The sequence below is a fragment of the Arachis stenosperma genome, chromosome 1, assembly GCF_014773155.1.
Source record: "Arachis stenosperma cultivar V10309 chromosome 1, arast.V10309.gnm1.PFL2, whole genome shotgun sequence".
NCBI classification, from domain to species: Eukaryota; Viridiplantae; Streptophyta; class Magnoliopsida; order Fabales; family Fabaceae; genus Arachis; species Arachis stenosperma.
In genome coordinates, this window is record NC_080377.1 from 6896066 (window position 1) to 6917853 (window position 21788).

A 21788-nucleotide genomic window follows, 5' to 3' on the forward strand; every position below is an offset into this window, starting at 1 on the left:
AAATATTAATAATTAAATAATTAAAAGTTTTTTAATAATATTTTACATTTTTACTACCTAACTTAACAAATTTTCTGACTGTCAATTTCTTTTTAAAAGTATAGAATAAATGTGCGTTGTTTTTCCAATATATATATCATTTCTATTTGATGAGAGGTGAATTATGTAATAATAAGTGAAGGTAAAAATTAACATATTATTTTACACTTAATTTACCCTTAAATTTTAAATTTTTTCTCTCTCTCTTTCAAATGTAATTATTTTTCATCATGTAATATCTTCTGTGTAGACACAAATCACATAACTTTACGTGGCCATGCACAAAGCATCTTTTCTATTGGTGTATGATTAAGGTGTGCTGCGTCTGAAACCCATAAATATTAAGATTGTACTGTTCTTTCATCTTTTTTAGATCCCTCAGTGCTGTTCTATACTTATATCCACCATCTCATTTCCATAAAGTTGAGTTTGTTAGACCTCACTGAAAGTTCTATGAAAAAAAAATGAAAGAACGGTTTTATTAAATTTTTAATTGAGTTTTAATATTTTTTTTAGTTAAGTCTCTATATTATTTATTTTTTTTAATTAAATTTTTATTATAAAATAAAAGTCTAAAATAATAGAATATTTTATTTAAAAAACGAATATTTTAAAGTTAAGGATAAAAAATCTAATCTAAAACATTTCAATATTTTCTAAATTTCAAAAACACTTTTATTATTCTCTCTAGACTTAGGAACTCCAGATCTTTCTGCATTTTTATTGAGCTTTGCTGCTGGGTGTGAAAACCCTTACCTTTCTTCAAACCTTCACTCTCTCTAGCTCCTAACCTCCTTTTTTCTCTCACAAGTAATAAATATGTCGCCTTACTGTGTTTTGCCCTTCCTCTCTCATCCTGCTCTCACTTCTACTATTTTCAATAGTCCACTTTACTCGTTTTACAGAGTCTGAAGAAGATGGCAATAAATACACACCGACAAAAAATTTTGCAAATCTGAGCAGAACCAACAGAGATAAGAAGATTTATAGAAAGCAGATGCAAGCGGTGGACCAGCGGTGAAAAGTATAAAGCTAGTAGTGGTTCAGTGACAAAGATGCAGAAACAACTGTCGTGAGAGCCGATGGGTGCTCCTCTCTCTCTCTCTCTCTCTCTCTCTCTCTCTCTCTCTCTCTCTCTCTCTCTCTCTCTCTCTCTCTCTCTCTCTCTCTCTCTCTCTCTCTCTCTCTCCCGCTTGCTATCGCCCATACTAGCTATCTTGCGCACCTTCGTCTCCACCTTTCCCTTCATGACGACGCCTTTCTGACTATGTGTGGTGTGCCATCGTCGCGTTGGGTGGTTCTGTCATTGTGGACATCGTCGTTTTCTTCAGCTGGTTTTGTTCCCCATCACGTAAGATCGCCAGTGTTCAGAGCTCATGTTCCGCATTCAGGTAGGTTAGTTGCTAAATCAGAAGCTCCAATTGCAGTTCTGGAATTGTTGTTGTGATTTGAATTTGTCACGGTTTTGTTGCTGAACCTGGAATTTGAAATTTGTATAATTAAATTGTTAATTTTGGATTAGAAATTATTGACTGTAATTTTGTTGATGTTTTTTTTATATGAACCTGTTGTTGTCGAAGAGGAATTTGCATAACTGTTTATTCTATTTTTGCTTCATTCTGCTGCTTTTGCTTCATTCTGTTTCTATTTTTTCTTAATTTGATTGTACTGATTATGAGTTCTGATTATATATATTTTTTTTGTAATTATTTTGCTTGTAATTAACTGATTATGTTATAGTAAAAATTCTATTTTTGATTATGTTAGTCTGGATTTGTGTTGATTAAAGAATAAAAATAGGGACTTAACTGATTAGGGAACATGTTGATATTGGAAGGGTGGTGACAAAGGAGGAGGATGAGGAGATGGTAATCGAAGTGGAGGGAGTGGTGAAAGGTAGTGAGGGTGTGAAAATTATAAGTGTAGGGTGTAAACCTCGCAAATTTAGAAAATAATTAAAAGAAAATTAAATTTTAATAAAAAAATTAAAAATGTAAATCTAATATTAAAATAGGATAGAGCTAATTAAAATGAGAATTTTGACACCAATTTTAAAGAAATCGGCTCAAAATTAGGTCGAACGGACTAAACCAATTGAACCGGACTCAAACCGGACCTGTGGGCCCCACCCACTCACTTAATAAAGTGAGTTCAGATCTTCTTTCTCCCTTCTTGCATGCTAAACATGCTGCATGGCAGCCATAGAAGAGGAGAAGAAGCAAACCCTCACCTAAACTTCAATCCTTGATAACTTTTGATCCAGAGCTCTAATCGCTGCACCGTTTGCGACCACGCGTCCGTGGCGTTGAGCTCTACAAAGTCCTGTATCTTTCATGGTGAGAAAATCAAAATTCCAGCTCCTATTATCTCTTCTTCAATTCGGAAATATTAAGATTTTTGGATGTTAAGATTTTGGTTAAATTAATGATTATAGGATCAAATTGAGTTGAGGAATGAGCGAGCTTTGGGTTGATTGAGGCACGTATAAGGTAAGGATGACCTAAACCCTAGCCAAATCTTGAATTTATTATGTGAAATCTGAAATTAAAGTGTACATGTGTGTTAGGTGTGAATTAAGTAGATATATATGAATTGGAGTTGAATTGTGGGCATTTGAAAGCTTGGTGGTGATTGAAGCTAAGCTTGCAGCTGGTTTCTCTAAACTTGAGGGGCTGCCTTGGACTAAATATAGTAATCGGCCAAGGTATGGTTTATGTTTCGCGTGTTTAATATGTAAGGTTTTGTAAAAACTCAGGCTAGAGCACTATTGGATAAGTTGAAACGATTAATTATGTTAAATTATTAGTCTTTATGGTATTGATGGATAAGTTGATGTGAGCATGTGTTGGGTAATTGACAATGTGGGTTGAATGCAAATATATATATGTATGTTAGTATAATGACGATGGATGAAGGATTGGTGATTATGGCAATTTAATGATATGGTTGAGATTGAGTGGTGTTTATGTAAAATTGTTGGTATGGTTATTTTGATTAATTTTGTGGTGATGAGTTAATAAGATTGTTGTTGTTGCTGAAATTCTATTGACTGGTTGGTTTATTATTGTTAAAAGAAGTGCAGAATTTTAATGTTTTAAAGTGAGCTTGTATGATATAAATCATGGTGATTTCTGATAGGTACATGGAACTGAGATTTCGGGTAGGATTGTGATATAATTTAAGTATATAAGGTGATGAATAAGAGAAATGGTGGATTAGTATAAGTTGGAAACCTAGAGAACTAAATTTGGTTAGTGAAATTGAGAAGTCTTGCTGCAGAAATTCCTAATTTGTTTGGACAGCAACTTAAAAAGAAAACTGGGAATAATCTGGACATGATTTTCAAACTAATATATTTTTATAACAAATTTCTATAAGTCAAGATTATTCTAGAAAAATTTCAAGGAATTTGGCCAAGTGGTTTGGAAGATATGATTTTTTTGGAGTTTAGTGGTTGTTGCAGATTTTTCTAGTTTTCTGGTTCTGCAATACCAACTTTCAGACGCTATAACTTTAGATTTAAATGAAATTTTGAGTCGGTTTTAAAAAGGTTTTAAAGATTTATTAGTCTATTTTAAGTGAGAATAAGTTTCAGGTCCATATCTATTTTGTAGACTTAGATAAGTCATTTGGAAGATGGATTGTTTGCTGAAAATTCTGAACTGATTCATAAAAATAGGGCACCTCTTCCAATTGATAATTAATTACTCAAATAAAGTGATATGAACCTGAAACTTGTGGGTTCTTAAACTTGGGATTGTTGACTATAATCCCACCAAAATTTAGAGGCAACGGATTAGAATTATAATTATTGTGGAATTTATAAAAATACTGTTGCTGTCTGTTTTTCTGAAATTTTGTAAATGCAGTAGCAGAATTCTAAATTTTATAAAAAATTCAATTCTAATCCAAGTTCAGCAAAACCTAACTTAAATTGAAGATTAGGATCTCTAGAGTTACCTTACCAAGAAAAATAGGTCGTGCATAAATATTTACAACACAAGAAGGTTTTAGATTAAACAAGCTTAGGAAATGAAAAGAAATGTAAGTTGTCCCTAGGAAGGGTTAAAGTTAAAGACAGTGATATTGAGAGATAAAGAGAAGAAAGAAGAATGATCAGTTGAGAATTGATGATGTTAATCAATCAAGAATAATAAAATGTATGAGCAATGAGTTAAGTAAAGTTGAGAATGATAAGATGAGATATGAATTGGTTTTGGGAATGAAATTGATAATTATGGGAAAATGATTGAATAACTTAGGCTTGGGGCGTTGTCCCCATGTCAGCCGGGATTTTTTCCGTGGTTATTATTGAGTTTGGGGTGTTGTTTCCCCCATGTTAGCCTGGGATTCGTCCCAGAGATAACATTCAGCTTGGGGTATTATTTTTTCCATGTCAACTTGGGGTGTTGTCTCTTCTCCCCATGTTAGCTTGGGATCCTTCCCATGAATATTATTGAGCTTGGGGCATTCTTTCCCCATGTCAGCTTGGGGATTTTTCCCATGTTGTACTTTTGAGCTTGAGAACATGTCGGGATGGCTACGTAACCGACAGTTGATATCAACAGCCATAGGGCAGGTATGCATCATGTGCATTTGTTTGTTTTGTCTGCTATGCATTATTTGGGATTGCCTAACTGAATATATACCCTGCTAACTGCTATATTTGCTACTTGTACTACATGTTTCCTACTTGTGTGTGAAACTATTTGTTTGTTTGTCCCTGCTGATTCATGGATAACGGGGAATCGGAGGAAAGGTGGATTGGTTTGGTATTAATGCTAGAGTTTAAAGTAAGTAAGTAAGTTTAGGATACTTAGATCACTTACCCCTTTTATGGCTTTTGCCTGGAAATTAAGTTTTATAATTGTATGTCGGAGTTCTAGGATTGCCTTTGGCATTCCCAGGACCTTATATATTACATGCGTGGCACCTTCACCATGCTGAGAATCTCCGGTTCTCACCCCATACTGTTTTGTTGTTTTCAGATGCAGGTCGAGCGGCTCCTCGGTAGGCGTCTGAAGGTTCTACGGCAAAGTGGTTTATTTTGGGATCTCCTTTTGTTATTTTGATGTATATATATGTATAGTTTCTCCTCTTGTATGTAAGAATACTTTGTTTATGTACCACTTAGAGGTTTTATGGAGAACTAGGGTTTTGAACATGTTCTTTTGGGTTATTATTATGTATATATATGTACGTATATGTTCTCCGACCAGCCTTGGCTTCGCAGGATGAGTCAGAAGCTAGTTATGCTGTGTTCTTGGCCCTCTACTCGTATCATTTGTACATATATGTTATTGAATTTTAGTTTTCTTCTCACGCAAGTAACCACGTTTTCTGAGAGTTACGCTTTTGAATTTTGCATTTTCGTTTCACCCGTTCTTCAAGGCTCCTAGTTAAGTATCTCTTTCTCTATTATTATATATATATATATATATATATATATATATATATATATATATATATATATATTATTTATTTATTTCTAAAGGTCGTAATACTTTACTATCTCAATCTTATGACTTAAACATAAGATTAAGTATGGTAGGGTGTTACATTATGATATCAGAGTAGTTCTTTCCTATAAGAGCCTGAGGACGGACTGAATATGCTTTTGTGCATTCTCTGTGTATGTGTCTATGTGCTATTAGGATATCTGGCTGATATATGTGGCATAAACGTTCATGAGAATACATTTGGGACTTAAAGCACTAGACTTGCGATATTGAGACTGATCAACTTGATATCACTTGTTTGGTGTGTATTGGGACCAGATGTCGACTCGCGGACGCGGACGCGGGCGAGGTAGAGGTAGAATAGGCAATGCTATGCCTGAGGCGACAGGGAACAATCCTCCTAACCCTATAGACTTTATGGCGGCTCTAGGGAATATGGCCGCGGCGATGCAAGCGACAGCCGAAGCCCTGGGAAACCAAATAAATAATGGTAACAATGGCAACAACGACGAAGATGGCCCTATGACGCTTTCCTCCTTCCTGAAGGTTCATCCTCTGACCTTCAGAGGAACCTCGAATCCTACTGATGCAGATAATTGGATACAAGCTATTGAGCGAGCATTACAGGCTCAGCAGGTTTCTGAAGAACAATGCGTTGAGTTTGGGACTTACCAGCTGCAAGGTGAAGCTCAGCATTGGTGGCAGGGCATGAGGCTCATTCTGCAGCCTGATGGGGTTGTGATCTCTTGGGAGTTGTTCCGAGAAGAATTCTATAAGAAATACTTTTCCAGTTCAGCCAGAAATGCTAAGGAACCTGAACTGCTTCAGCTGAAACAAGGCCAGATGACCATCACTGAGTACAGTAGCAGGTTTGAGGAACTGTGCCGTTTCTCACAGATTTGTCAGGGAGCTCTTGAGGACTTTGCTGAGTGAAAATGTATCAAATACGAGGGAGGCCTTAAGAGCGATATTCTGAGTTTCGTTGCACCGATGGAGATTCTAACCTTTTCTGAACTGGTAAACAAAACCAAAGTTGCTAAAGAATGTCTGAGAATGGCAGCATTAGATAAGAGTGACCACCGAAGCTCTGTTAGGAAATATCGCGGAAGGAATTTAGCGCCTAGAGGTCAAGATTTCAAGCGAGGCAGCAATACTCCACAGCAACATCAAGGCCAGAGTAGCTTCCGGAGGTTCAATAATAACAATAACCAGGGAAAAGGACGCGGAAAACAGGCTCAGTTTCCACAGGATGACTTGACTTGCAGGAGGTGTTGAAGGTACCACCCAAACACTCCGTGTAGGGCCGATTGGGATGTCTGTTATTACTGTGGAGGAGCTGGGCATATGTCCTGGAATTGTCCAAAAAAGAAGAGTCAGGATGCTAAGAGAGCTCTGCAGGCAGGATGAGTGTACACTACGAGGGCAGATGGTGCTGAGAGCACAAATGCTCCGATTAGAGGTAATGATGAACTAGTAATTAAAATTTGGACTGCTTTACATGATGATGATCTGTAACACTTATTATAATCCTCCACTCAGCTGTGAGAATTGTGACTTCCAAGAAATTGATCGAAAGATGACTTTTAGTTATTGAAACAAAACGGCATTTGGTTGACTTTAAGGGAGTGACTATGTTCTTGAAGAATAATAACTAGAGTTATGTAGTAAAAGAGGATCGGGAGAGTAAACATACAACTTGAGTCATAGGTTAGAGATCGAGAGTGTTGAGAATGGTATAATGACACTATTGGAATCGAAGGAACTCAGAAGCTTGAGGGATTATAAAATAGAGGACGAGATCCGTTCAATCAAGTGTTTCCAGTATGAAATACCAATTGGACCGGAGAGCGCGTTAATGAATCCTTCCGAGTCGACCAGACCTTCTTTTGTAGCTTACAATAGAATCCTACCCCAAACTTCTTCTTAAATAATAATAAATGGATCAACTCCTAATCCTATCCCTAACTTGCATGAATCTTGCTCCTTCCAAACGAATCCGACTTTGTCTTGTCATAATAATGTAAATTTGTGAATCTTAGGAACTTGCCGCGAATGGAATTGCCCTCTTTCGTAAAACAGGTAATCTGTTGACATCAGCTAAGGCTTATTTAATTTGGTGCGCTGTATCTTCTCCTCAACCAGCTCGAATCTCAATTATTCTCTGAGAGTGAACTTTAACTCCTTCTTGTATATTTTGTTAATCTCTAGAACTTGTTGTACCCACCATATAGGACATCCCTTTACTCTACAATAAATACTGTTCCAATAATTCAATTACCTCTGGATTTATTATCTTCACAAGCTTGAATTAGCATTACGTACAACGCCTAACCAAAACAATAAAGAAATGTCGGCCCCTTAATATTCTTCCATACCTTAGAAAACATTACTGTTTAGAAGCTTGAGAGCGAAAACGGTTTTGAACTTCTTCAAGAGAAACTAGTTACACATTATTAAATATTACTTTGAGAGTCGGTGCGAAATTGAGACTAAAGAATTAAAACTTAGATGTATTACTCCGTTTATAATGTAAATACAGAATAAGAATTGGAATTGGAGAACACACTTGAGGATTTAGACCTGATAAAAGAAACGATCAATGCGCCTATCTCAGGTTACTAAACTTGAATTTTGGGGGCAAAATTCCTAATTAGGTGGGTAGGATGTAAACCCCACAAATTTAGCAAATAATTAAAAGAAAATTTAATTTTAATAAAGAAAATTAAAATTGTAAATCTAATATTAAAATAGAATAGAGCTAATCAAAACGAGAATTTTGACACCAATTTTAAAGAAATCGGCCCAAGATTGGACTGAACGAGCCAAACCGATTGAACCAAACACAAACTGGACCCGTGGGCCCCACCCACTCACTTAATAAAGTGAGTTCAGATCTTCTTTCTCCCTTCTTGCTACGGGTGACAGTGGGGCGGGTAAGGGCGGGTTTTTGTCCTACCCGACCCTGCCCCGCCTTCCTTTGATCCTACTATGCAAGAAGTAGAGGTGGTAGGAGTACCCGAACTCGCGGGTACCCGACCCGCCCCTACTCGGCCGGGGTGGGTTTAAACCCAACCCGAAGCGGGGCAGGTCCTGAACGGGGCGGGGTGGGGTCGGGGTCATGGTAAACCCGTTTAATTTTCTTCTCACGCAAGTAATCACATTTTCTGAGCGTTGCGCTTTTGAATTTTGCGATTTCATTTTACCCGTTCTTCAAGGCTCCTAGTTAAGTATCTCTTTCTCTATTATTATATATATATTTTTATTTTTAGAGGTCGTAATACCTTACTATCTCAATCTTATGACTTAAGCATAAGATTAAATATGGTAGGGTGTTAGATAGGATATGGGTAAATAAGTAAATTCAAACTTCACTAAAGTTTTTTAAAAGTTTAATGCTAGTGGGAATGTAATTGAAAAAAAATAATGGTATGGAGATCCAATTAAAAAAATATATAAAAATTTAATTATAAATTTGATAAAACTATAAGAATCTGTAGAATAATTAATTTTTTTTAATTCTAAAAATTAAAATTCCAAACTATTGATTAAATCAAAATAAACCTTGACGATTTCACCTTGGTAACGCGTGAAACATGTTTAATGAAAATGCAGTGTTCTCATAACAGGATTGGAACCTGCTCCAGTTAATCGAAAACTGGTCAGTAAATCGGTTTGATTCAAAATAAAGAATGATTAGCAATGAATCAGTTAAAAATGAAAAAGTCAATCAAATAATGTTAATCGGTCAAATCGATTTAATTTTTTAGCAGTTAATCAATTTAAAATAATAAAATATAAAAAATAACTTTTTTTGAAAAAATGATATTTTTATACATAAATATTATTCTTTTTAATTTGATGGCATTCTTTTTTTTTTTTTAGTTAGTTTGGTTTCTTATGCTTAGCCCATTCCAAATACACTCAAAAGATATGCCTAATTTACTTTGGTTCAATAGTCTTACAGTTTGTAACACAAGTGTACTGGACTAGTAGGCTAGCCCATTCACTATTAGAAAAACAAAGGAGTAATTCCCACAACCCCCAAGCCAATTTTTTTAAGAGCACTTGTTGATATTATTAAAATAAAATGTTCATATAAAAAAATGCTATAATTTTTAATGCATTAGGTACTAAGACATTGATTTTTGTTACTAATAAAAAGACTTTGTGAATGGTGTCTTATCTTTTCTAGTGGGCTAATCAACACATACCTAATCCATCTAGTCTTGTTCTTTTTTTTTTTTCCTTAATGTAAGCTATCTCTTTTCTTCAAATGAGGCAATTTTATTTGAGCCGGTCCAATCTTTGTTTTGTTTTGTGTTTTTTTGGACAAGAAAGGATATTTTATCTCTAAATTTTGATAATTTAAACAAGTACTCTAATTAATATTATGATCACATGACATTCTTATTATTATTATTCAAATTAGGAAAAAGAAGAGAGTAGATAGTATGTGATCCATGAATGATGATGAGGCACCACAATCTGTGTCAGATTGAAGCATAAGTGAGATCGGTTAGGCTATTATTACATTTGATTGGCAACTAATTGTCTTGTGTTATTGTCCATTCTAAATGTGATTTTGGGACCCCCAAGCTCATCATTATACTCAAATGTCATCAATTTCCAACATGATCTTAGTTACTAGCCAATGGTTGAGTAGAAGAAAGTTTTTGTTTGTTTTCCCTTTAATCTAAATTTTCACTATAACATTTTTTCTTGTACTTCTATTTATAGTTTTATACTACAAATTTTCAAACTTTTAATCTTTTTCAAACTTATTATTTTCATATATTTTATAAATTATTTTAGGATTTCTTTTGTTTTTCGCATCTTTTTACTTTGTGTTTGGTTTATGTATGGTTTAAAAAATACACACAAAAACATAGACATTCAAAACATAGACATAATAAGACATATTTTTTAACTAGTATAATATTTAAATACAAAATAGAAACATATCTTATAAAAAATTGATATTGTCCTTATTACAAACGGTTCCGCTAAAAAGACAACAGAAAATTTAAACAACGTAAATAATGGACTACACCACAGGCTCACTAAACATAAAAAAATATATTATCCATCTTTACTCCCAATTACACCTTTCTCCTTTCCCATTACCCTGTTTTCACCGCAGTCACTCTACTCTCCCCTCTCCTGTTACGCCCAACGTCGTCGGCAATACCGGACCTTAGTGCCTTAATAAAAAGAAACATTCATGTACAATAAAAAGAAACATCAGCGATGTACAATAAAAAGCAACATCCATCGAACTTAAAAGAAACATCCATGTACAATAAAAAGAAAATTTTGTGAGGCTGTGCAACGTGATTGATGGAAGGTGGAGGGCGCCTGCGTCGCGAAAGGAGAAAAAGAAGAAGACCGATGGTGACAGAGAGACACGATGGAGGACAACGATGCGAGGGATGGTACGTTCGTGTCATAGGCACGACTTTTCCCTGCAGCAGTGACATGAAGTCCGATGATACAACAGCAGCAACATAGGCCAGAGGCAGTCCCCATGGCGCGATGGAGGACGAAGTTGGACTGTCTATGGTGGTGGGATGTAGGCACGACAAGGTTGTGCTGCGTGCGGCGGTTGGGGAGGCATGACGAAACACGAATGCGTGCGGCAGCTACGGACGCATGAGGGAGCCGGAACGCATGCGATGTTTCGCGAGTGTCCGGCTGGGGGGGTTGTGGGGCGCGGTGCGGTGTGGGTGTAGAAGGAAAGGGTTTGTGGTTGTTGACAGGGAAGGGAGAAAACCTAATTATGGGATGGGTGTTTTGCTAATCCTTATTATTTAAAATGTGTTTAATATTGATTATTCAAATTACGAATTATTAGTTGGTGTTGTTTATGTTGTTTAGTAGGAATGTTGTTACTTTAGATTTTTTCTATTACGAATCACCTCACCACTAGCACTACTCTACAACCAATCAAACAACCAACACCATCACTTTTGTACCACTATTAACAACTCTTAAACTGATAAAAAAATCATTCAAATAAAAGTAGAAGATTAAACAAATATCAATCAAAATTTACAAAAATAAAAATTAAATATATCATTTCGTTTTCACTTTTTCTTTAAAAAAAAAGCAAAGAATCAGAGGAAGAAGACGCGACGATAAATAGAGGCAGCAGAGGTAGACGAAAGACAACAACATGTAAGAGAGGTGGATGAGGAAGCAAATTGAGAGAAAAAGATAGGAAAATGGATAGAGATAGAGAAAAAGACAGAATAGGAAGCTAGCTACCTAAAAAATGAAGACATACTTGATATGAAGTAGAAGCTATGGTAGATGTGAGGCAATGCATTGATCAAGGAAAATACAACCCGACGCAACACAAAGCAGAACGAATCATGACAGGGGTAAAGGTCAAAAGGCAGAAGAAGGAGACATAACACACAAAAAGAAGAGATGAAAAAAAGAAGAGACCACATTGGAGAAAGAAAGAGGAAGAGGGAAAAAAGGGCAATGGTGGAGGGAAAAAGAAGGAGAGAGGAGGGTAAAGTTGAGCATCAAAGAAGAAAAGCGAAAGAGAGAAAGATAAGCGGGAAGGAAGATGGAGTTAAGGACAAGATTGTAATCAAGAAAAGTGTAAAAAATTGTGTCTTAGATACATTAAATGCATGTATTTTGTATTTATTTAGGTAGCGTTTGGTTAGCAAGACACATACACGGAGATATAGACATAATAATACATGTTCATTGTTTGTTTTTTAAAACATAAATTTTGTATGGACACGGATAGACACGGAAGCACACAAATACATAAAATTTGTTTATTGCAGTAGGAGGTGGAACACAAACTTTAGATATAGACACAATCTTTTTTACATTTATTTTTCAATTATACCATTTCAGATCTTCTTCTTCCTTCTGCCATCAGAAAGACCTTCTTTCCTCCCTCCCACCAAAACCACCACTATATGTCACTTCTTTTCCTCCCTTTTTGCCACATAAACAACCGCCCTTCTCTTTCTCCACTCTTTTTTCTTTCTCTTTTTCTTTGTTCCATGGCTATTTCATCACTATTGTAGTCACCCTTTACTGTTGTTGCTTCCAGATCTATCTTTTTTCCTCTCTCCCTTCATCGTCTTCGAGTCCCCCACTGCCGCCTCTATCCCTTTTTCTCTTTGAGTTCGCCATTATCATCTCTCTTCTGCTTACTTTCTGCACATTTTTCTGCCATATTTGTTTCATTTTTTTAAATTAAGAGTTGTTAAATTAATTATTAAATAGAATTTTTACTGTTATTAATGGATGAATTTGTTGTTAAAATTATTAAAATTTTTTATTATTTGAATTATTTATTTTTGGTCATGAGAAAAATAGGTGGTGATAGATGAAAAATTTAGGTGGTGATGATGAAGGTAAACGATGAGGATATTATGAACTTTTTAGTGTTTTTTGTGTCTTGTGTATTTACTTTGCCAAACATAAAATATGTACATATGTATTTTGTGTCTATGTCTTTTAAATTTATATCTCAGTGTCTTTATCTCGTAATATACACTATAACCAAACATAATCTTATGTGTCATTTTATTCTTAAAAAATTTGTGTCTCAACAACTAAACAAAAAATTAAATATGTGTTATCGTGTTCATATCTTTTGATAGACATAAACATAAAACAAACGTTTATCTCAAAATTATTTTTATTAATGGTAAAATCTTTTAAATATCATTTTAATAGTTTATTTTTGTTACTATTCAAGAAGAATAAAATTTAAAAATAATTATCTTTAAAAACTAAAATATTATAACCTAAAAATAATGTCTTAATTTTTAGAAGACTACGAAATTCGTTCCTAATGAAGAGATGACCTAACTAGTTTTTTTGAGATGACAACATATGAAGATTATTATATAATTAAAAATACAACAATAACAAAATTAAGAATAAATATTAAATTGTTTTTTAAAAAATTTTAAATAAGATATTTTGTTTTTTAATAAATTTTTATTCTCTAAAATTTTAAAAAATTACTCTCACAAGTTGTACTCGACCCTCTATTAATTTAAAAGAGGACTAAAATTTATTTTATAATGACATTTTTTAATCTAAAATAATAAAATTTATTAAATACTTATTTAATCAATATAAATATTAAAAATTTGATTAAAAGTGACACGGAGATAATTTTGTCTAATAAAAATAAATGTCAAGAATTTCTAAAAAGCAAAAATTCACTAAACACCAAGGTGTTGGATTTAAAATTCTTTAAATATCAAATTTGATATTTACTGTAAAATTAATCAATATATTTAGTTTATGATTATTTTGTTTTCCCTTACCGTGGCGGCAATGCATAATTTATTGATTTTAATTCCTCTATATTTTACAAGTTGAGCCATTATATAATAAGGAAAGTTTTTAATAAAAATGTGTTAGTATTTCAAGTATTTTAATAATTTTAGTAATTAATTTTAATAATAAAATTTATATATAATTTAAATTAAAATTTTGATATATATGTTAAAAAAACAATTTTTTAATAAATTTTATTATAAAATAAATAAAAAATTTCAAAATATATTATCATAAAACTAATTAATTTTTTTAAAATAATAAAAAAAATTAATTTATCTAATAAATTTTTAAAAACTTTAAATAATAATTTATTTTAAATTAAAATATTCGATCTAAAATTTGTAGAAATTAATTTAAGTGTTTATTCCAAGCATTAAACCCACACTAACTAGGCAGCTAAATGTCACATATAGTATACTGATTACTAATCTAAGTGGTCCTAACGCAATAAGGCTTCAAGATTTGGTTCAATCCAGATCTTGAGATATATTCTGTTGGATTTAAATTTATTATTTTTATCTAATATTATTTTTGGATTTAGTTCGTATTATGTTTCGAGTCACTAGGTTTGTTTCAAATTTTTTTACAATAAAAAAATATATTAATAATGTCATATTATATTTTTATACTTCAATCAATATTTTTTATATTATATGATATTATTTTATTTTAAAATAATTTATTATTTTAATATATACAACAACAACAACAACAAAGCCTTGTCCCACTAAATGGGGTCGGCTACATGAATCAAACGACGTCATTGTGCTCTGTCATGTAACATGTCTACAGAGAGACCGTTTACATGTAGATCTCGTTTGACCACCTCCTGGATGGTCTTCTTAGGTCTTTCTTTGTCTTTCACCCTTTGTCCATCTTCCATCTCATCCACCCTTCTGACTGGATGTTCTATCGGTCTTCTTCTCACATGTCCAAACCACCTGAGACACGATTCAACAATCTTTTCCACAATGGGTGCTACTCCAACTCTCTCCCTTATAACTGCATTCCTTATTTTATCCAATCGCGTATGACCACTCATCCATCTCAACATCTTCATCTCTACCACACTCAGCTTATGTTCGTGCTCCCCTTTAGCTGCCCAACACTCCGTACCATACAGCATAGCCGGTCTTATAGCGGTGCAATAGAATTTACCTTTAAGTTTTAAAGGCACTTTTTTGTTGCATATAAAACCAGATGCGCCATTTTGACCAACCTGCTAGGATCCTATGATTTACATCATATTCAATCTCTCCATTATACTGTATGATGCACCCAAGATACTTAAAACTTTTAACTTTTTGTAGGATATTTTCTCCAATCTTCACCTCTATATTGGGGTTTTTCCTTCTCAGACTAAACTTACATTCCATATATTCCGTCTCGCTACGGCTTATGCGCAGACCATACACTTCTAAAGCTTCTCTCCATAACTCCAACTTTTTATTTAGGTCTTTCCTTGACTCTCCCATAAGGACGATATCATCGGCAAAAAGCATGCACCATGGCACAGGCTCTTGGATGTGCTCTGTGAGTACTTCCAAGACTAATGTGAAAAGGTATGGACTTAAGGATGATCTCTGGTGTAATCCTATACCAATAGGGAATTTCTCTGTCACACCACCTTGAGTTTTCACACTAGTTGTGGCTCCATCATACATGTCTTTAATTGCCCGAATATATGCGATCATTACTCTCCTCTTTTCTAAAACCTTTCATAAGACCTCCCTTGGTACCCTATCATACGCTTTTTTCAAATCAATAAACACCATATGTAGATCCCTTTTATTACTACGATACCTCTCCATCATCCTTCTTAATAGGTATATCGCTTCAGTGGTAGATCTTCCTGGCATAAATCTAAATTAGTTCTCTGTTACTTGTGTCTCTTTTCTCAACCTCTGTTCTATCACCTTTTCCCATAACTTCATAGTATGACTCATAAGCTTAATCCCTCTATAATTTCCGCAACTTTGTATATCCCCCTTATTCTTGTAGATAGGTACCAAGGTGCTCTTTCTCCACTTATCAGGCATCTTCTTTGACCTTAAAATCTCATTAAAAAGCTTGGTTAACCAGTTGATGCCTTTTTCTCCAAGACCCTTCCAAACCTCAATCGCGATATTATCAGGTCCTACTGTCCTGCCATTTTTCATCTGCTTTAGAGCCTCTTTTACCTCGAAGTCTCGAATCCTTCGATAGTAGTTAAAGTTTTGATCTTCTTCCCTTGTGCATAATCGACCAAGGTTCGAAAGAGTCTTCTGTCCCTCATTAAATAACTTGTAGAAGTAGCTCTTCCACCTTTCATTAATCTTCTCCTCTTGAGCCAACACCTCTCCATCCTTATCCTTTATGCACTTAACCTGATCCAAATCTCTCATTCTTCTTTCCCGGCTCTTTACGATTCTATATATACCTTTTTCTCCTTCTTTCGTACCCAAAGACTGGTAGAGACCCTCATATGCTCTTGTTCTTGCTTCACTTACAGCCACTTTTGTCTCTTTCTTAGCCGCCTTATATGTTTTCCAGTTATCTGCATTGCGGTATAAAGACCAATCTTTAAAGCATTCCCTTTTTATCTTTATCTTTTCTTGTATACTCGCATTCCACCACCAGGACTCCTTGTCTCTTGGTCCTATTCCTTTAGATTCACCAAAACTTTCTTTTACTGTTCTTCTGATAACTTCTGTCATCTCCCTCCACATCTTTTCCGCGCTTCCATTCGCATCCCACTTTGCCTCTTCTCCTACCTGTCTTAGGAAGCTTCTTTGTTCCTCACCTTTCATCCGCCACCACCTCGTCCTTGGGTTTTTCGTATGATGTCTTTTCCTCAACTTTTGCTCAACGCAAAAATCCATGATGAGCACCCTATGTTGTGTTGTCAAGCTCTCTCCCGGGATAATTTTACAATTAATGCAAAATTTTCGGTCGACTCTCCTCAACAAGAAAAAGTCGATTTGAGAGCTTGTCATGCCACTCTTATATGTTATAAGATGTTCGTCTCTTTTTTTAAAATATGTATTTGCGATGAGAAGATCAATGGTTGAGGAAAAGTCCAAAATAGTTTTACCCTCGGCATTGATCACCCCGAAACCATGGCCTCCGTGAATACTCCCATATCCAGTCACTTCTCTCCCAACATGGCCATTTAAATCTCCTCCTAAGAAAATCTTATCTCCCAAAGGTATGCCTTGAACCAAACTCTCTAGATCCTCCCAAAACCTTATCTTGTGTTGTTCGTCCGAACCCACTTGCGGTGCATAGGCGCTAATCACATGGAAAGTACCTCCCTCCACCACAAGTTTGATGGAGATGATCCGATCTCCCACCCTCTTGACATCCACTACGTCCTTCTTCCACTGCTTATCCACAATTATTCCAACCCCATTCCTATTCTTCACCTTTCTTGTATACCAAAGTTTGAAACCAGAAGTATCCAACTCCCTAGCCTTTGCACCAACCCATTTCGTTTCTTGTAGGCACATAATGTTAATCTTCCTCCTTGTCATGGTGTCCACCACCTCCATGGACTTTTCTGTTAGAGTGCCTATTTTCCATGTCCCAAATCTCAACCTTCTGTTGCTTCGACCTTTACCTTTTACTTTGTGAACTAACTTATTTACCCTCGTCCGTTTACGAAAACGCGAGAACCCTTGCTCATTTAACACTACATCCGGACACCGATGCAGCAGCTCTTGCTTTGACACTGTACTCGAGCCATACGACGCGTTGCTTCCGGGCAACGACCTAGCTTTAGCGCAATAATATCTTTGATTCATGTCATGGGGTTCGACTATATTTTTATGTTGGTTGCCGAAGACCTAACACAACCCTCTCCTTTATTCGGACTTGGGACCGACTATGTATCGCAAATGTAACATAAGCGGAGTTTTATTATTTTAATATATAAAATTTATAAATTTATATATACTAATTTTATATTGAATCAACTCAATTTAATCCGATTTATTTTAAATTACTTTTAAATTTGGTAAAAATAAATCTGAAAGCTTTTTAAAATCAAATTCAGATGTACTTAAACTTGACCCGTGCGTCCGACCATGAACACTAGTAGGCTACAGTCCTCTAGCTGTCTTTCATGTTCAATGTAATGAAAAAGAAACGTGTCTTTTATCGTACGCAGTTCTATTCAAGTTTCATTTCGGTATTTATGTTGTAATTTACACCATGAAAATTGTGATGTGATGTGATGTAATTTGACCACAACCTAAATTATAATTATAATCCATAATAAATATTGTAACAAATAATAATCACAATAAATCCAATAATAGTAATAATCGAAAGAAAATTATATGGTACAGATCTAAATCTGTACAGATTTACAGATTTAATGATCTAAACCACACATTCTAAAGCTACACTTTTCATTCAAAACCGTAACTCTTCACAAAGAAAAGCGTCACCTAATGGAAAAAAGTAAATTAGAAGATTTAAGAGAAGAAATAATTAAGTTATCAAAATTAATAGATAAAAAATTAATGATTTTAACTAATATTAATTGTAATGACACCGAATTCTTGAAATCAATACAAAATGATTTTTCTCAAAATCTTTATTTTACTATAAGTTTTATTGAAGGACTTCAAAAACCTGAAAAAACTTATTTTTCACACGAAATTTCTAAAAAATGTTACCATGGAAATGATTCTCCACATCTTTATCATACCTTCAACCCACAATTAAATTCTATAGTAGATATGCTCGAAGAAATATTAGTATGTATAAAATTTCAAAGGGATAAGGAAAAAGAGAATCCTAAAGAAGAAAAATTTCAAAATATAATCAACATAACAGATCTAAAAGTAAAACCACCATTAAAATTATGAATATTGAAGAAAAATTAGAAGAAGTTACAATGCTTTTTAAACAATTAAAAATGGCTCAAGAAAATAATATTATGGAACATGGTTTTCAAATAGAAGAAGAGTTAGTTAATTCTGAAAATATAGAAAATGAAGAACACATTCTAGATTATTCAAGTGACGAAGAACCAGCAATTCCAATACAAGTAAAAAATGAAGCTGGAACATCTAAGGATAATCAATCTCAATTTAAATGGGAAACAGGTTTTGATAATTATGCTTTTAAAAAAGGGTTTATAAATAAAGATTCAAAATATACAAAAATACCATCAAAATACGTTCTTAAAATCCAGGAAATGGAAGGAGAAAGAATGCTCGATTTAGACTGCAAAAAGAACGAAAAAGAAATTTTCGAAAACTGGTTAAATTCATTCTTATTAGAAGCCTTTACTAATCCAAAACTTAGTGATTTATCTGGAAGAGACATTTGGAATTACATAGAGTTTCATACTAGAGGAACTATAAGAGATTATATGACATCAATAGAAAACCAAATAATAGAAGAATTAGAAACAAAAACAACAGCTTATGATAAGATATTATATATAATGATGATTCTATGTAAAGAATTTTTTGGAAAAAATATTATAGATCATAGACAAGAAGTCTATAATAAAGAATATCAAGAAGCAAAAAACCATTTAGCTAATATTTAGATATATGATTTATGTAATGTGGAATCTTATATATGTGAATATAGAATACATTATTACAAATTAAAAGAAGAAGATAAAAATTATTATCTTAGTATGTACATAACAAAACTTCCATATCCTGCTAATGAATTTATAATGGGAAGATTTATAAGAGAAATAAATAGAGGAACAATTGAAAATAATTTTGGTGGAGCAACCTCTGCAATAAGAGAGGAAATAAAAGAACGTTGTATGTGGTGCACGAATTTGTGATTCGCACAACTAACCAGCAAGTGCACTGGGTCGTCCAAGTAATACCTTACGTGAGTAAGGGTCGATCCCACGGAGATTATTGGCTTGAAGCAATCAATATTTATTTTATTTGTCTTAGTCAGGATGTCAAAGAAAATTGTTTGGATTACTTGAACAATAGAGTTATTTGTTTATAAAGAATGCAGTACTGGGGAATAATAGCGTTACTTGTTGTGCAGTAGTGAGAAACATGTTGGAGTTTTGGAGATGCTTTGTCCTTTGAATTTCTACTTTTCCTTGAGATCCTCTTCCCACACGCAAGGTCCTTCCATGGTAAGCTCTATGTAGGGTGTCACCGTTGTCAATGGCTACTTCCCATCCTCTCAGTGAAAACGTTCCTATGCTCTGTCACAGCACGGCTAATCATCTGTCGGTTCTCAATCAGGCTGGAATAGAATCCATTGATTCTTTTGCGTCTGTCACCAACGCCCAGCCCTCAGGAGTTTGAAGCACGTCACAGTCATTCAATCCCAGAATCCTACTTGGAATACCACAGACAAGGTTTAGACTTTCCGGATTCTCATGAATGCCGCCATCAATCCGGCTTATACCACGAAGATTCTGATTGGGGAATCTAAGAGACATTCATTCAATCTGATGTAGAACGGAGGTGGTTGTCAAGCACACGTTCATGGATTGAGGAAGGTGATGAGTGTCACGGATCATCACCTTCTTCACAATTAAGCGCGAATAAACATCTTAGATAAGAACAAGCGTGTTTGAATGGAAAACAAAGGAATTGTATTAAATCATCGAGACGCTGCAGAGCTCCTCACCCCCAACAATGGAGTTTAGAGACTCATGCCGTCACAAAGTATGTAATTCAGATCTGAAAATGTCATGAGGTACAAGAAATGTCTGTAAAAGTTGTTTAAATAGTAAACTAGTAACCTAGGTTTACAGAAAATGAATAAACTAAGATAATTGGTGCAGAAATCCACTTCTGGGGCCCACTTGGTGTGTGCTGGGGCTGAGACTAAAGCTTTCCACGTGTAAAGACCTTTCTTGGCGTCAAACTCCAGGTTATGACGTGTTTTGGGCGTTCAACTCCGGATCATGACGTTTTTCTGGCGTTTAACTCCAGACAGCAGCGTGTACTTGGCGTTTAACGCCAATTTACGTCGTCTATCCTTGCGCAAAGTATGGACTATTATATATTGCTGGAAAGCCCTGGATGTATACTTTCCAACGCCGTTGAGAACGCGCCAATTGGACTCTTGTAGCTCCAGAAAATCCATTTCGAGTGCAGGGAGGTCAGGATCCAACAGCATCAGCAGTCCTTTTTCAGCCTAAGTCAGATTTTTGCTCAACTCCCTCAATTTCAGCCAGAAAATACCTGAAATCACAGAAAAACACACAAACTCATAGTAAAGTCCAGAAATATGATTTTTGCCTAAAAACTAATATTATTTTACTAAAAACTAACTGAAACATGCTAAAATCTACATGAAATTACCCCCAAAAAGCGTATAAAATATCCGCTCATCACAACACCAAACTTAAACTGTTGCTTGTCCTCAAGCAACTAGATGAATAAAATAGATTCTAACAGAAATTAAGAAGTAATAATATTTTAGAGTTTTAAATGAGGCTCATATTCTTATTAGATGAGCGGGGCTTGTAGCTTTTTTGTTTCTGAACAGTTTTGGCATCTCCCTGTATCTTTTAAATTTCAGAATGATTGGCATCCTTAGGAACTCAGAATTCAGATAGTATCACTGACTCTCCTAGTGTAGTATGTTGATTCTTGAACACAGTTATTTTATGAGTCTTGGCTGTGGCCCTAAGCGCTTTGTTTTCCAGTATTACCACCGGATACAAAAATGCCACAGACACATAACTGGGTGAACCTTTTCAGATTGTGACTCAGCTTTGCTAGAGTCCCCAATTAGTGGTGTCCAGAGCTCTTAAGCACACTCTTTTGCTTTGGATCACGACTTTAACCACTCAGTCTCAAGCTTTTCACTTGGACCTTCATGACACAAGCACATAGTTAGGAACAGCTTGATTTAGCCGCTTAGGCCTGGATTTTATTTCCTTGGGCCCTCCTATCCATAGATGCTCAAAGCCTTGGATCCTTTTTACTCTTGGCTAGTGCTCATGGCTTGTGAATATCTTTCTCTTTT

General features: G+C 34.7%; 1 protein-coding gene and 1 long non-coding RNA gene across 2 annotated transcripts; both read left to right on the top strand.

Moving 5' to 3' along the window:
• The first annotated feature begins 698 nt into the window (after nucleotides 1–698).
• On the top strand, nucleotides 699–5375 carry LOC130963044 (uncharacterized). The gene is made up of 4 exons (XR_009079799.1): nucleotides 699–2375; nucleotides 2474–2528; nucleotides 2606–2743; nucleotides 5028–5375. It is a non-coding gene; the product is annotated as an uncharacterized LOC130963044 (long non-coding RNA).
• Nucleotides 5376–5870: 495 nt separating this feature from the next.
• On the top strand, nucleotides 5871–6431 carry LOC130974369 (uncharacterized). The gene has a single exon (XM_057899223.1). The coding sequence runs from the start codon at nucleotides 5871–5873 to the stop codon at nucleotides 6429–6431; it is 561 nt and encodes a 186-aa protein (XP_057755206.1).
• Nucleotides 6432–21788: the final 15357 nt, after the last annotated feature.

Excerpts from the sequence above, each read along its gene's own strand:
- LOC130974369 (XM_057899223.1), top strand. The coding sequence starts at position 5,871 with ATGCCTGAGGCGACAGGGAACAATCCTCCTAACCCTATAGACTTTATG.